The following is a 16,175-nucleotide window of genomic DNA, read 5'->3' as shown; positions in this document are numbered from 1 at the left end:
AAAAATGCACAGTTTGGTCTTCCATCTTCAACTTATAGTAAAATCTCCAAAACTCAATCAAATCGCTCAGTTATTTTTTTAGAATGAAATTAGACCTGTCAGCTGTCAAATGACATAGCAATAACATAAATGCGAATGACCCTAGTACTTCCCAAAATAAACTAGTGCCATCTGTTGCAAACATGCATCATGACTTTTCCGAAGACCCAATATATGAGATTAGGCCACTGTGTTTGCTATCCAGATTCAAACAGATCACCAAGGAAAGATTGCTGTGCATCACTGCCTCCCAATTCTAAAGGAGAAAAATGCCTTTGGAGATTTAAAAACCTAGTCTCAGTGTAATTAAACTATGTGTCTTTAAATTCCCTGGTAATCTTCCACTTGTTCAAGGTCATTTCAGTTTCCCAAAAGTTGCTGTTGGAAACAAGATTCACAACCAAGGTGGTAGCTTTGCTTTCCTTTTAATCACTTACCTAAGAATCTGTCAAAGAAGCACCAGAGTTATAAATGGGGAAAAACAAGATGGCATGTGAAAAATTAATTAAGTACTACAGAAACCACAGCTTTTATTTAAACCACAATTCAATTCAAACTTGTTTTCAGCAGACACACTAAACCAAACAACAACATAACCTTGATGATATCCATTTTTGTAAAGTTGCTTCTTATGGGGCTTATCAGAAAAATATTAAAAAACAAATCTTCTATTAAAATGAAATAATCAAAAACCCAGTCTGGAACACAGAAAATTTGATGACTCACCTGCAATATACCTCCAGAACCAGTAGGCTATGGTCAGGCTCCTGCAAAGATGTATCACCTTCCTGCATCTGACTACCTCTCACTGGATGACCACTTAGTCAAAGCATCTTTATTTCCTGCTGGAAGGTTACTTCTGAGCACCAGATTAGACACTCTACCCAGGCCAGAACACTCAGCTAAGTCCCACCATGTGCAGCCCTTGATAGCTCTTTACTAGGGACACCAAGGATGTAAGCACAAATCCTCAAAAAGAAATATGAGTTGGACAGCCAGCCAGTGCTGTGAGCATCTAAGCAAGGAGGTCAGCTTGATTAGTAGAGGGGCCACCTCGCCAGCAGCCCTGGCTGACACCTAGCACACTTATTTGCAGAGGTGAATGTGTTGTTGGAGATGTCACACTCACACCACTTTAGGGTCTCTGCCAGTGCCCAAGGTCAACCCTGATGTGTTTGTTACTCAGCAAATGTAAATAATGCTTATGCTTAGTTCTGGAGTCCAGCTCCTGGTATGTGTGTCTCATGGGGGACTTGTCATTTCCAGCTGCTGAAAACACTACCAAACCACCTTAGTGGGAATTAATCATGGAAAAGTCTAGTCTGAATTAGAGACATTTTTAACATAAATATCTTTTATGTCCAAATAAATGTTTCCTCTTCATGTCATTAACCATTATTCTAAGAAGAGGTTCAAAGGACCTACTTTAATGAGCGACTAGGTCATGATCATTATTCATTTGTACATAAACATCCTAAGGTAGCATTTCATCATGTGGTACTCTGGGTAGACTAAACATGCCCACACTGACACTTGGTTTATACCATTAATGCACTTAGCAAACTGTTTTTTCACAGAGGGAAAGGGGGCCCTGGTTGAGTCGTCATAATTCTCTGCATGGTGACCTGCCCTGGTGCAGCTCCTGAGCCTGCACACCAGCGGCCCCCACTGTGGGTTACAAAGAAGCCAAGTTCTCCCTGGGATAAGCCCCGGCCATCTGTGGTTAGGAAATACAATTAACTCTTTATATTAGCCTAGATCAAGATTTCTCAAACTTGGCACTCAACAGTTTGAGCTGGATCACTCTTTGCTGTGGGGACTGTCCTGTGCATTGTAGGATGTTTAGCAGCATCCCAGTCTCTACCTACTAGATACCAGCTGGAACAACCCAAAATGTCTCCAAGACATTGTCAAATGTTCCTGGTGGAAATCATCCAGAGAGCTTTATTTAAGCAACTGATGCCGGGCTCTCATAGGCAGTTCCAAAAGTTCCCCAGGTGACTCTAGGTGCTCCAGACACCACCACTTCTGTCCTCAATCCTAGATTCAGACAGACCACCAGTTCAATATGGAGCTTTCATTAGAAGCAAAAGCTCGCGACTTAAAGCTCTGAAAAACAGTGCTTTAAAGTAAAGACAATGTACTCCATAGTCAGGTATAATTTCAAGTTTGATTAGTTGCTATTTCAGACAAATTATATCACTCTTCTTAGTCTTCAATAGCTTACTGAAATTTGACTTTAAGTCTGTGTTGACCTATATATCTGACCTCTTCTTCCTATTCTTGTCATCCTAGAATTAAATCAGCTTACCTTACTCAGAGGAGAGCTACACCACTCAAGAAATGTTAATTGAGCACCCACTAGGTCCAGATCCTAAAGATCTGTATCTGGGCCAGGAAAGCAGGGGTGGAGGCTAGAGTGGAAGAATAGGGAGGCAGGAAAGGCCTGAGGAAGGTGATAGGATGAAAGGAAGGGGAGCTGGATTTTAGGCTGAAAGAACACCATTTGCAAAGGTCAAGGGTTATGTGAAAAATGACCAGCGTCCCTGTGCAGGCATGACAGGGACAGCTGCAGGAGAGGCAGGCAGGGTACAGATAACCGAGGACCTTAGACTCCTCCAACCAGGCCTAACTTCATCTGAAAGGGCATGGAGAGCCAAGAAATTATTTGAAGCAGAGAAGTTAAAGGAGCAAGTCAGCTACAATTTAGGACCAAAACGCTGGAATCTGAGGCCAGGGGTAGGGGTGGAAAAGACCAGAGGCCGGATGAGAGGCTCAGTCCAGCAGGTAACCAAATACACACGTCTGCTGCTTCGAGGAAATATCCAGGTTACAGACAGGGATTGAGGCTGCTCTACTCAGGGTGTGTGCGGGAATCAGGCGTTACGGGCTGAATGTGTCCCTTCACCAAACAAACACCAACAAGCAAAAAAACCCCTCATATGTTGAAGTTCTGACCCCTTGTACCTCAGAATATGACCTTTTTTGAAGATATGATCTTTACAGAGGTAATTAATTTAAAATGAGGTCATTAGGGTGGGCCCTAATGCAGGACTGGTGTCCTTGTAAGAAAAGAGTAGGACAAAAACATACACAGAGGGAAGACCATGTGAGGACACAGGGAGAGGGTGGCCCTCTGCAAGCCAAGGAGACAGGCCTCAGAAGGAACCAACCCTGCCAACACCTTGATCGTGGACTTCTAGCCTTTGGAACTGTGAGAAAATAAATGTCTGTTGTTTAAGCCATCAGTCTGTGGTTGTTTTGGCAGCCCAAGCTGACTGACACACTTGGGAACTACCTTAAGGGGCTGAATGACTGAAAGGATTCATGAAGGAGACTGGGAGAGGAATAGCCATGGAGGCAGAAGGAGAATTAGGAGAAAGCAGCATTCCTCCATCACAAGACGAGTGTTGAGGACTGAGGTCACTGCCAACGCCACATGGAAATCGCTGAAGCAGCCCTGAGGGAGCTGGTATCAAGCAAGGCTGACACTGTCTGGAGCACAGAGACTAGGTGGTCTAAGAGAGGTGGGGACACTGGTCACAGTTGGCAGTTCCCAGGAGCACAGACAGGCAGAGAGAGAGAGGGCAGCAGCCCCTTCCCCTGCATGATTTGTGAGGGGGTCTGTTGAGGTGGTTTTCAAGAAGGCCCAGACCGACTAATGGACTAACATGTGTGCTGGGGGCCCATACGTGGGGGCTGGAGAGGGAAGGGCTGAGGTCTGCTGCGTGTGTCCTGGGGACACAGCAGGGATGGGCACCGAGCCCTTAGGCGGACATGAGCCAGGGCTGGCACACTTCCCTCCTGGGTCTTTTCTGTCTTTTCTCAGTTTACCAGCCTCCTACACCTCATGGTCCACTGGGTGAAAAACCAACTCAGTCCTCAAGAACTGACTTTATGGGCCTGTGGGGTTGGGTCCAAGGCCCTCATCCACATCCCTGCTCCTCTGCACTCTGCATATGTCCCTTCCCAGTATGCGCAGCTCCTCAGCAGGAGGCCCCTTCTCAATCCTCCCCAGTTGTCCAAATCCCAGTTCTCCTTTGGGCTGGTTCACGTGCCAGAGCACCCTGACCCCCTTACTACCCCGATGGTGGGCGCGCCTCAGGCCCAAGCACACGCCCCACCTGCCCTCCCGGCACGTGCTCCCCACACCCTCAGCTCCAGCCCTGCACTATGCTGCTAGCCCCTCGTCCCCTCATCCCAGCTCAACCTGCACTGAGCCTAGACTCCTCCATCTACCAAACATCCTGTCTATACCACTGGCTCCTTCTCTACGGCAGAGATGATCTTCCATCCATCTGCGTCATCTACTCAGGGTACAGCAGGTCGGCCCTAGAACAGGTGTTCTGAGAGAAAAACCAGAGGCCGGCACTACACAGGTGGCTGCAGGAATCACCTCTGACAGGGAAGGCGAAGAATGGAGGGGCTGTATGCAAAAAGGAGGACAACACTGTGTCCATAGTATGATTCCCAACAGCTGAAAGGTGGAAGCAACCCAAGTGTCCACTGATGAATGAATGGATGAACAAAATGTGGTCTATTCATACAATAGTATATTGTTCCACCTTAAAAAGGAAGGAAATTCTGACACAGAATACAACATGGATGAACCTTGAAGATATTATGCTCAATGAAATAGCCAGACACAAAAGGACAAATACTGGATGATTTCACTTATATGAGGTCCCTAGGGTAGTCAGATTCATAGAGACAGAAAGTAGAATGGTGGTTCCCAGGGGCTGGGGGAGAAGGAAATGGTGAACTAGTGTTTAATGGGCACAGTTTCAGTTTGGAAAAACGAAAAACTTCTGGAGATGGATGGTGGTGATGGTTGCATAATAATGTGAATGTACTTAATGCTACTGAAATGTACACTTAAAAATGGTTAAGATGGTTTTATGTGTATTTTCTTACAATTTAAAAAAATTTAAGTTGGACAAATAAATTTGTGTTTACTACAAGCGTGCATGTATATCCATTCGAGACCAGTGGAGTTCCTCAGTATGTAACAATCAGGGATGGCCAATTTGTAAAGTATCTTTTAAACACACAGAAAAAGCAGCTTTTTATCTAATCTGAGAGGAAACACGTTGTAGTGCAAATTACGATGCTGACTGCATAACCCACCCATAATTGAGTATGACCGCTGGGATGCTTGTGGCTGTTTTACACCGGTACCATCTCCTTTGTATTTACCTTTACATGATACTGAACAATGAAGTGTGACTATTACCTAGTAGAATTAAATTATATAAAGGACTGACCCTCCTTCCCACTTCAAAAAAGAAAGAAAAAGACTGATAAACACTTAACCAGCATTCTAATGACTTAACATTCTTTACCACCCATTCCTATGACTCAGCTCTTTGGTTTCACTGCTCAGATAAGGAAACCGACTATCTGGCTTTGGGAGCCGTGTTTTCACATGTAAGAGGGGGCCCTGGCTCCCTCATGCCATTGCGCACCTTGACCTAACAGACAAAATTGGTTAGGCCTTTGTGAAGCTGTCCCCTGGGAAAAACAGGCCCATAAAAAGCATGTGTCACTTTTACTACCAGAAATCTAGAAAAAGATACAAAACACAACAAAGAAGTAGAGAAGCAGAAAAGATATTGAAAATTCAGGAAGAAAGACTTGGAGCTCGAGACACCCTTACTTAGCTTCGTAGCAGTGACATCCAGCTGTGTGAAAGATGACAGGCTGGAGGTCACCAGAAGCAGGCCCCAGCTCAGACAGTGCCCAACATTTGGCTTAATGCTAGGCTATTACCATCTTGATCTTCCCAATAATTTTTGAACAAGGGGCCCTGCATTCTCATTTTGCACTGGGCCCCACAAATTATGTAGCTGGTCCTGGCTAGAAAAATGGTTTGGAAAAACAGAGACTCACCCTGTGTGGGGCAGGGGTGGAGGATAATTTGCAAAACTGTTTCAGTGAGTGCCCAAGGGCTTGTTCCAAGCTCCCTTGGTGATCTGGGGCTAATAACTAAGGCCATCTATAACTATTTCTAGAAAATAAGCCTCAGGAGGGGTATTCTTTCCAATTCTACACTAAACTTAAGCAGCTTAAGCAGCCAGGAGAGTTACATGCTGAGTCCTTGAGAAGAAGAAAAAATATTTTGTTTCAAGTATTTTATGGTCAAATCATCAATATTCAATTATTCTCAATTAATTGCCAGAAAGATCCTAACCCCTTCCTCCCCCAAGAAGAATCACTATGACCACCCCCTGTCACATGGTTTGAAGGCGTCTCCACCATACACACAGCCCTGGGTAACCCAACTCACTGCTCTAAAACCTGCCTTTCTCCACCTCAGCCTGAGCTGGTCATCAGATTGGCACCCAGGAACCTGGAGTTGGACAGAGGAATGCTGGCCTCTGTGCTGCCATTGCATGACTAAGGACCAGGCAAGGAAAGGAAGCAGACAGAGCCAGTCTGGTGGGGTAACAAAGCTGACTTCAAGAGAAGGGGAAGAGAGTAGATGCGGCTTCTGAAAGAACGATGGTGGCAGCGAAGCTCCTGAAAGATTCCCCTCTCCCTACGTTTTCTGGTCTCAGATCCCAACCTAAGTTTCCTGAGTCATCCCTGCATCTTTCCAATGAATTTCTTTTCTATTTTGTTAATGTACTTTGAAATTTATTTTCTTTACTTGCAACCAAAAGAGTCATAAGAAGGAAGTTTGATGCAAATGAATGGCCTAGAGAGTCCCCTGGCAGTGTTCTATCACAGCAAAGATTTATTTTAGGGGAAATCCACTTAAATCAATCAATAACCACTGTCCCCCTTTCCTAGAAGTGTAGGCCTTGTCAATCTGTAGGTCATCTGTTGGGAGGGAGGGCTGTCCATGTATAATGACCAGCATTGAGTAAACATTGAGCAAATGAAAGAACAAAACTGCTAAATCCCAACTCCCCGAAGATCAAAGTCTGTGGACTACTGAGGTCAAAGTCAATGTTCTCCCACAAAAACTCAGCAAGGATAACACCCCAAGTGGGACAGGGCAGGTCTACAAGTGGGCCCTGGCCCTGAATTTAGCTCTCTGATCCCTGCTGTTACAGCTCAAGGCTACCATCAACTCTCTAAAATTCCACTTTTTCTCGGATCCCTTTCCACCTAGTATAGCTAACTCAGACTTCTAAACACGTTGAGAACGCCAGTCCTCAGTGTCATGGCTCCCAGGAAACTCCCTTCCTTTTCAGATTCTCTCTGAGCCTAGTGGCTGGTGACCTGTTTTGTTTTCAGATTAGAGCTCTGAAAACAAACTCCTTAAAGGGTCTTTTAGACAAACCCCTGCCAGATGGTTTTGGATTTGGGTGTTTTATCTCAAGGGCATGCCTGGTTTCCATGTCATCAGTTTCTGGGGGAGGTGACAAGACACCTAGGAGCTCCCAAGGAGTAATCACCCTTCCAGCTGTGGCCTATCAGCGCCTCCCCATCTAAGCATTTCTCAGATGACTCATTCAGCCAATCCTCACCCCACAGATGGAGGAAGGAGGAGCTGAGGTTTCCCAGGTGCCTCCTGGTGTTTTTCTATCCTCAGGACAGCTCTCCAGGTAAGAATTGCAACGACCTACTTTACTGATGAGGTTCCTGTGGCAAGACTAACTGGTCATAAGCACAGTCAAGGCTTGAACCCACACCTGTCAAACTAAAAAACTGCCATTCTTTTCATAACATTGAGGTCAGGTGAGCTCAGACATTTATGGTGAAGATGTTGTGGGTAAAAGACCAGTACGCGTAAGACACACCTCCAGTGGGGGATGGACAGACACCATTCTGATTACCACAGAGTGAGAGCGATGACTAAGGGACAGCTGGGTGCTGGGAACACCGGATGAGGACTGGGCTGATCTGAAGGATGAACAGGGACTACCTGGATGAAGGAAGGCAGGAAGGGCATTCCAGACAAGTGGTCATGAAGGCAGAAGGAGCAGACGTTAGAGAAATGTGCCCAGAGAGGCGGTTTGCACAAGCCCACCCTCACAAAGCCACAGTATAACCAAACACACCTCAACTTGCAGTAACCAACACATAAAATTATGACCATTCTCAGGCAGGAGACCATCTCTGATAGGCCAGTTAGAGAGAACAACGCAAAGAGAATGAACAGGAGCCCGGGCAGCCCTTCCTGGCCCCTCTGCGCTGGTGGGGGCCACTCAGGGGCAGGGGCAAGAACGCCCTGCGGATGAGAACTGGATTCTAACCCTAATTCTGGTGGCTTTGGACAAGTCAATGACCCTCCCTCCTGCCAAGCCTCACCTTCTCGTCTATAAACTGAGGACTTTGGACTAGAAGGTAAAATTATAGGTTGGCTGTGGCCAGGATGATCTTTTACGTACACTAGGCATTTGGCAAAGGTAAGGCTGCTTGAATGGAAGTAAATTCTACACCCATGGCTTCCTATACAGGGTCTTTCAGCCTCGTGGGAATTTAATTAGCATCTTCCCCTTTTGAGCAGGAGGGCAACTGAAAACACTAGAACACTCCAACAGCTGCTACTGCTTCCTGTCAATAGCCCTGGGGACAGGTTCCAGGTCCACGTGTCTAAAGTCTGGTCTGGACCTGCAGCTTCCGCGTGATTTTCCACAGCTCCTCCTCAAGACCCCTTCTTGGGCCAGCTGTTTTCCTTTTGGCGGCATAAATAGGCCTGGTTTCCTGTGGATTCTTTGGTCAGGCTGCCTCTCCCCCTTACATGCTCTCCTCCCATCCCTCTGTATCCACAGAGCCCCAAGTCTCCATTGCAGGCACAGGACTTGGACCTAGGCCCTTATTTCAAACCACACACTGTCCCTTGCCCCGACTCCCTCCATTCCCAATTCATCCCCTCAGCTGGCTGAGGTCATCTCATGGCTTATGTTTTTAACTGAGAAGCCACCCCTCCCATGTTCCCAGCTACACTGCCTCCTATCAATTCCAAGCATGCCACAGGGCCCTTGCAGATGCTGTTTCCTTTCTCTGAAAAATGCACATGCACGCACACACCCCACTTTTGCCCCTCTCTCTCCTACTCAAACCTCAGGTCTCATCTCAGATGTCAACTTCACTGAGAGACAAGTCAGTCTAGATGAGGCTCTCTGTTCTAGTCTTTCATGTCCTTTTCTTTCCACATATTTAACTTAGTTTGTAATTAAAAGGTTATTATTTAACTTGTTAAATAATAAAGGTGTGCCTTTATTATTAAGGTGTGCCTCCCTCATTAGTCTCTAAGCTCTGCGGGAGCTGAGCTATCTGTTTCTGCCTATCCCCAACAAGTAGCACAATGCTTGCCTCAGAATAGGCACTCCTATCCATGAAAGGAAGGAGGGAGAAAAAGAGAGTTAAAAAAAAAAAAAGGAAAGGAGTGGCTCAGGGTCGTGCTCAGTGGACTGACTGATAATTGCTTAACAACTGACTTTCTGAAGAAAAAAATAAAACCCTATTCTGCCAGTTTCCATGGTGTAAATGCTCGCACCATGGCCGATTCCAAGCGACCAAGATGACATTCCTGAAAGTGCAGCTGCATAGAGAGTTGCGCACAGGCTGGATCTAGCACACCGCTGGTTTGTGGTAATAAGACTGACATTCATAGAGTTCAACATGTTTTTAAACATTATCAACTTTTGATCCAATCCTACCTTGGGCTAATGGACAAAATGAATTAATTGAAGCTTGCAAAATATGCTAAAGACAAAAAAAGCCCCCCGAAAACCAAAAAGGTGTTTTGCAGCTAGTCCAGAAGGGAATGTAAGACCCTCTGTCTGGGGATGAGTGCTGTCTCCTAAAAGGAGATGGAAAGAGCTGCTCAATAACTGTTTAGCTTCCAGTCTCTCCCTCAGTAAGGCAGAGGACCACTGACGAAGTCATGTTTAGGACATTGTTATGAGCAAGTCAAAGCCTACATGAAATGCTGGTTATGTCATCTGACCTAATATTTATTTCCCTTTCTAGAAATTTGTCCTAATAGCTCAATAAAAGCAAAACTGATCCCTGCAACTCGAAATTAAAGATGCACTGAGATCATAAAACTATTAGAAGAAAACATTTTTTTCTAATATTCCAGGGTTATGGAAGCCCTAAATCTAACACAGAACCCAGAAACCATTAAAGAAAAGATTAACTCATTTGACTCTATCCAAATCAAAAGTTTCTCCTTAGCGAAAGCACCACAAACAAAATCAAAAGGCAAATAACAAACTGGGTAAAAATCATTTATAAGACATCCAAAAGAGTTCATTTACTTTATGCATAAAGTACTTCTATAAATCAGTAAGAAAAAAAAGCTCCCCCAACACTCACACACAGAAAGGCAAAGGATATGGAGAAACAGTTCAAAAGAAACACAATGGCTCAAATAATTTCAGGGAGATGTTTAATCCCCTCATAGCAAGAGAAATGCACATTATAATAATAACCAAATATAACTTCTCACATATCGAACTTGGAGACATTTAAAAGTGTGGTTAACTCCCTGGCTCAGGGAGGCTGTGGAAGGAATAAGACCTCACACATTACGATGGAAGTGGAAAGTGCTAATAAGATCTCTGTGGAAAGCGCTTTGACAACATCTATCAAAATAAAAATGTAGCTTACTTTGACCCTCCCCTTCTAAGAATTTCATGTGTGCCAGGATTTCATTATACATTGTGTAATAGCAAAGACTGAAAACAACCTAAATACCCCCTCAGCGGGTGACTAGTTAAATAAATTATGGCCCAGTCATACAATGGAATACTGTACAGACACAGAAAAGAAAGTCTATGTTCTAATACGCATCCATCCCCAATATAGGCCAGGAAAAAGGGAAAGAGTATATATAATGTTATTGTTTGTGAGAGAAAAATATATAAATGAAAATAGACTTAGAATATTTCTAGAAGGATATATAAGCAACTGGTAACCATGGTTGCTTCTCAAGAGGCAAAGAAATGTTTTTACTGTCTGCTTTGGGTACCACATGCATGCATTATTTATTACAATCAATTTCTAAGCATAGATATGCATAAAGATGTTCACTGTTGTATTGTATATACAAGACAAAATAAATCAAACACCACTAGAAAGACCTAACAGTGGGTTCTTTTTAAAAATATTACTATTGCAATGAAATTGTAATTATTTTTAATCCTAATTAAATTGTACTGAGTCACTTTAAATAACTTCTAGTCTCAAGTACCAGAAAAGGAATACAAATTACTTCCCAGGATATTTAAACAGCTCTCAGGTGTCCTTACAGGATAAAAGCCAGTAATCTTTGAGAGTTCATGGAGAACAGAAGAAATATCAGAAGACTGGAGATAGACAAGAATTCCAAAGTTCATATACAGAAAAAGAATGGAGCTTAGAAAATTTAGCTGACAACTTTTCAGCAACATTATAGAGATTAGTCAAGGAAGTGGTGAGCATTAAAAACCAACAAGAATTCACTCAGAACTATGAAGAATAAACTATGCAAGTTATGAAGAGAAATATTTTAAAATCGTTGGAGTTGCATTTTTTTTAACCTTGTTGAGTAAAATTTCAGAAATACCTGAGACTCTGGGCTGCACAGGGAATGCTGGTGTGGGACAGGGAGGTCAAGTGAGAAGGGCTCCCAACCCACCTGGCCTCAGTTTCCCCAGAGCTGCCCTTTAAGTGACTGCAGGAATTTATTAGGTTCTTCTTTTCAGGAAGGCACTGACAATATCTTTCAACATAGCTGGGAGATAAAATACAGAGCTATAAATGTCATCAGGAAGTTGAACACCAGGCTTCTGTACAGAACACCTGGCTCACTCAAGTGTGTGACAAGTGATTTAAACTCCAAGATAATACTCAATGTTAAGACTGGCCTTGGATTACTCACCATTCTCAATGAAAGGAAATAGATATGAAAATGTTTTAAAAACTTTATAGGGCCACACAAAAGAAAGTTGGTATTATTATTATTATTTTGAAGGCACTGCAAATTCTGGAACAGATAACAAATACCAAAGGACCAAGGCAAAACAGAAATAAAAAAGGAACCTAATAGGAGAGATCTAATAACCCAGAACTATTAAAGTGAAACATATATTGTGCACCGTGTGACACAGGGTAGGCTGAGAAAACCCTGACATAGCGCAATCCCATACAGGTTAGGTGACCATGATCTCAAGATAATTAGAAGCGTGTCAAGTCTACTAAAAGCCTTAATGCATCAACTGTAGGCTTTGTTCGTGGATACAGAGTGTCCATTATCCCTCTCTTCTGATTAGAAGACACAGGGCCTGCCAGGTTTGTTTTGGGTGCCATGCTTACGAGACACATGTGCCAAGTGGAGCAGTCAGTATGGCAAATTTTGTCATATATGGAAACGACTGAAGCAGCTGGGGATTTAATAACCAGGATACTTGGGCATCCTCAAACATCCGAACATGTATTGGGTTGGAGGAAAAGTCATGATGCATTTTGCAACGAAAAACATAGAAAAAATACGTCATGACTTTTCCGACAACCCAATGTTATATAAGGAAAAAGAATCATTCAGAAGAACAAGTTGCATTAACAGGCATGAGATGACCTGAGTTATAGTCACCAAAAACATGCCTCTCTGCAACGAAGAGCAACTACAGAGGGAACTGCCTGCCTAACGGGGGTTCCCTTCCCATCCTGGAAGGGATGTCCATGTAGGGGATCTTATTCATGAGGGGAGAGAGCCTTGTCAGCCTGAAGATCCCTTTCAACTATAATAACCTGGAATTCTAACTGGCTTGATAGTTTCATGTGTGTAGGTGCTTTTATAGCATATATAATAGGCTATGCAATACATAATATAACACAGATAACATATATTAATAACATGTTTATAATATAATATATATTTATAATATATATTATAATATAAATTTTATAACATAATATGTATTTATAATATACACTTATAATATAATGTAATGTAATATAACATAACATGTGCTTGGCAGTTCTTCTGTATCTCCTTCCCCACCTAACACCTAGGGGTAGAACAGAGTGTATATTGTAGGGGCACATATGTGCTGAAGGAAGTCTACTGATAAAGACATTGCATGAAGCTTATTTGCAAGTAGGAAGGTCATAGTATGGAGTCGGGGAAGAGACTACAAAAGGCAACTTCTCGGACCCTAAACTTTCATCTGCTGATGGAAGGCAAAGCTTCCACTTCTGCTTCTACTTACAAATAAAGCTGAAAGGCACCTGACCCCTAGAATTTAGCACCCATCACAGTACACATTCCACATTTGTACATCTGATAGTGTATCCAACATGCACAGCCAACAGAGGAAAAAGTCTCCCTTAGTACATGCCAAAATGTGCTTTAAAAGCTCTTTAAAAACATTTGTTATGGAACAGAATTCGGTGGAAGGACAGTCCTTTATTTAGATCTTATTTGTGCAAGAAAATTTATATGTCCTTTCTATAGAGTCTTTATCTTACAAGAAAATGTGTCTCTAACTATTGTCCCAAAGTCTTCTCCTTCCAGTCTTGCCTTGCCAGTTACCTGTAACTGTGACCTACCTAGCATCCCCAAAACATACTGCACACATTAGTGCCATCTTTGACCCCCTCAAGTGCTAATTTAGAAATATTGTCCAGCTCTCCAATATGCTCCATAGCCTGTTTCCAAGAACTATTTTAGTTCTCTCCTCCCACCATCTATGGCAGAGTGTGAATAGCTGTTCCTGGGTGCCCACCACTAAGACAATGATAGTCTATCCTCCCTCCTAACTTTCAAGTTCATCTACCCTCTGGATCCCAGGACAGAGCACCATCTACATACATTTGTTTTGATCTATTATATATTATTCTTCCTCTACTTTAAAAAGGTGCTTAATTAAAATATTTGAAAATGTTACCAAATCCTCACTTTCACAGAAGTACAAATAGTATTAAAATAGTCATTGTGCTTAATTTTCCATGCTGGTAAACAGAAAACAAATATTGCCCTCCATCATTGGGAAACAGAGTCACAGAAACTCCTTAGGGAAGGCCAGCCAGCCTGACTAGGGGTGGGAGGGTCAAGGTGAACTAAACCGGAAGGATCTTCCCCTATTAACAGCTAACCCAGACAGTTCCCACAAGACAGGTCATTTCTTGTCAGGTTGGTACAAGATTAAAACAAAGGTTATGATGATGTAAGGGTTTCATCTTACACATCCATGAGCTACAACTGTTTACTAACATGCATTTGGGGGGAAAAATACATGCACATTGATTAACATAAACTATTAAATTTCAGTCTCACATTTAAACAAAGCATTTAAAACTGCCCAGAACTGCCCAGAAGGAGAAAAGGTCTACATTTACTTTGAAATGCAAACTAATTTAAAACACAGACGGGGCAAAAAACACAAATTGCTTGACAAATTTGCATACAATTTCTCTTATGTGCTAAAAAAAATTCAGAAAATTATAGATGTCTTGGGCGCTGATTTTCTAACATTGCCCATTCTCTATTTTTATACTGGCCACACATCTCTCACCAAACATTCCTGTTCCATTCCACACAATGTAATACCTCTGCTAGAGGGGCTCCACTGGACTGCGAGCAAGTGAGAAGTTCAGCTAAAGCTGACTAGGGTCTCAATGCCTCTGACAAAAACAGCTGCTATGTGCAATGGTGGTGCCAGAATACCAAACACATTCTTAGTGTCCTTCCTATACTCCAGTGATGTTTACTGAAGTCCTGAGAAAACATTGCCGGGAACACGAGTGGCAAAGTCTAAAGCCAAATATGCCCCTCTTTGGAGAGGACTGAGCCTGGGGAGGGAGAAAAGAGGAATTTTCAAAAGCTCTTTACAACTTAATTGGCTTTAGTCTGTTTCCAAACCAAGCCCAGGATGGCTGAGGTCTTCCAGAAAGACCATCTGGGAATAGGGCACTAGTCTCATAGACAGGTATTTCTTTGTGAGAGACGTAGGGACAACTAGCCAGGCAGAAGAGCAGAGCCCTGGGCCTGGCTCCCACCAGCAGGCCTTGAAGGAGGTGGGTCCTCCACGGCTGACTTGGTGACAGGTCAGACAGAGGCCTTACTCTCTCTGCAGGCCACCGCTGCCCTAATGAGGGTGACAGCTGGAAGGGTGGGAGAAGGAAGCTCCAGCCTTTAGGGGTAGGAACGCTCTTCCCCTGTGTGCACTGGGACAGGAGCTTGGGTGCAAACTAGGAAAGGCCATGGTACCCCCTTAGAGGTGGGAGGCAGTGTCACTGCAGAAGGCAACAAAAAGCCCTACCTTCACACCCAAATGCATCTTTCGGGAGAACAGAGGCGATTAAGCCAATGCGAGATGCATGTACGCACAAGCTAGCACCACTTTAGGGACTTTAGTTCTCGGCTGCCTCAAGCTTGGACCTCGGTTTGCACGGACGGAAGGGTGGATGCGACCTAGGAGTGGAAAGGGCTCAGGAGATGGGCGCGGGGCCGGGGCGGTCGCGGCCCTTACCTTGCTGACCACGTTTTGGACGAGGCCTGTGCGGATGCCATAGTCCCACTCGTGGCAGTTGCAGTTTTCCGGAGGGGACGGCAAGTGTGGCGTGTCGCCCCTGTCCTCGCCGCTGATGTTGCTAAGGTTGCCCGCGGTCTCCCAGGCGGCAGTGGAGAAAGTGGCGGTTGGGGGGCTGGTCCAGTTGGCCACGTCGCCGGCTCCCCACCTGCCGGTGGCAGTGGCCCCGGCTAGCTCGGCGCCTTTGCCGGCCTCGCGGCACCAGAAGTTCGGCTGGTCCAAGAGGAAGGAGTCTGAGAACTGGCTGAAGCCGATGAACAGCGCTGGGATCCAGGTGAGCAGCACGAGGGTCTTCTGATAGCCCCCGCCCAGGCCCCCGAGGAAAGGCAGCACCGACCCGTCGTAGTCCAGCAACAGGAGGCTCGGGGCCGCCGCCGCCGAGCAGCAGCTCGAATGAGGGCCGCCGCCGGCGGGATGCGGGACGGGCAGCGGCTGGATCTCCCCGCCGCTGCTGGAGCCCGCGCGTCCCCCGAGGGGCACCGAGGCCGCCGCGTCCCCGGGCGGCAGGGAGCCGTTCTCCTCGGCCAGGGGAGGCTGCCGCCCGTGCCCGCCGCCCGCCGCCTCGCGCCGCCGGTCTATCGCCATGGCCCGGGCCCGCGGCGCCCGCAGAGGCGCATAGAGCGCGGCGGAGGCTCCTGCGGGCGCCCGGGACAGAGCGCGCCG

General features: G+C 44.9%; 1 protein-coding gene across 2 annotated transcripts in view; it reads right to left on the bottom strand.

Annotated features, from left to right (window-relative positions):
- SLC22A23 (solute carrier family 22 member 23) overlaps positions 1 to 16,169 on the bottom strand; it is a 195,883-nt gene extending 179,714 nt beyond the window's left edge. For both annotated transcript variants that reach the window (XM_019668498.1, XM_019668499.1), the window contains exon 1: positions 15,453 to 16,169. In XM_019668498.1, coding sequence (XP_019524043.1) covers positions 15,453 to 16,097 — 645 coding nt within the window. In that variant the 5' untranslated portion in view covers positions 16,098 to 16,169. The remainder of the gene's footprint in view (positions 1 to 15,452) is intronic.
- Between the last annotated feature and the right edge of the window lie 6 nt (positions 16,170 to 16,175).

This window comes from Hipposideros armiger, unplaced genomic scaffold (genome assembly GCF_001890085.2).
Source record: "Hipposideros armiger isolate ML-2016 unplaced genomic scaffold, ASM189008v1 scaffold_529, whole genome shotgun sequence".
Taxonomy (NCBI): Eukaryota; Metazoa; Chordata; class Mammalia; order Chiroptera; family Hipposideridae; genus Hipposideros; species Hipposideros armiger.
Note: the sequence above shows the minus strand (reverse complement) of the source record. Positions and strands in the feature narration are given on the sequence as shown.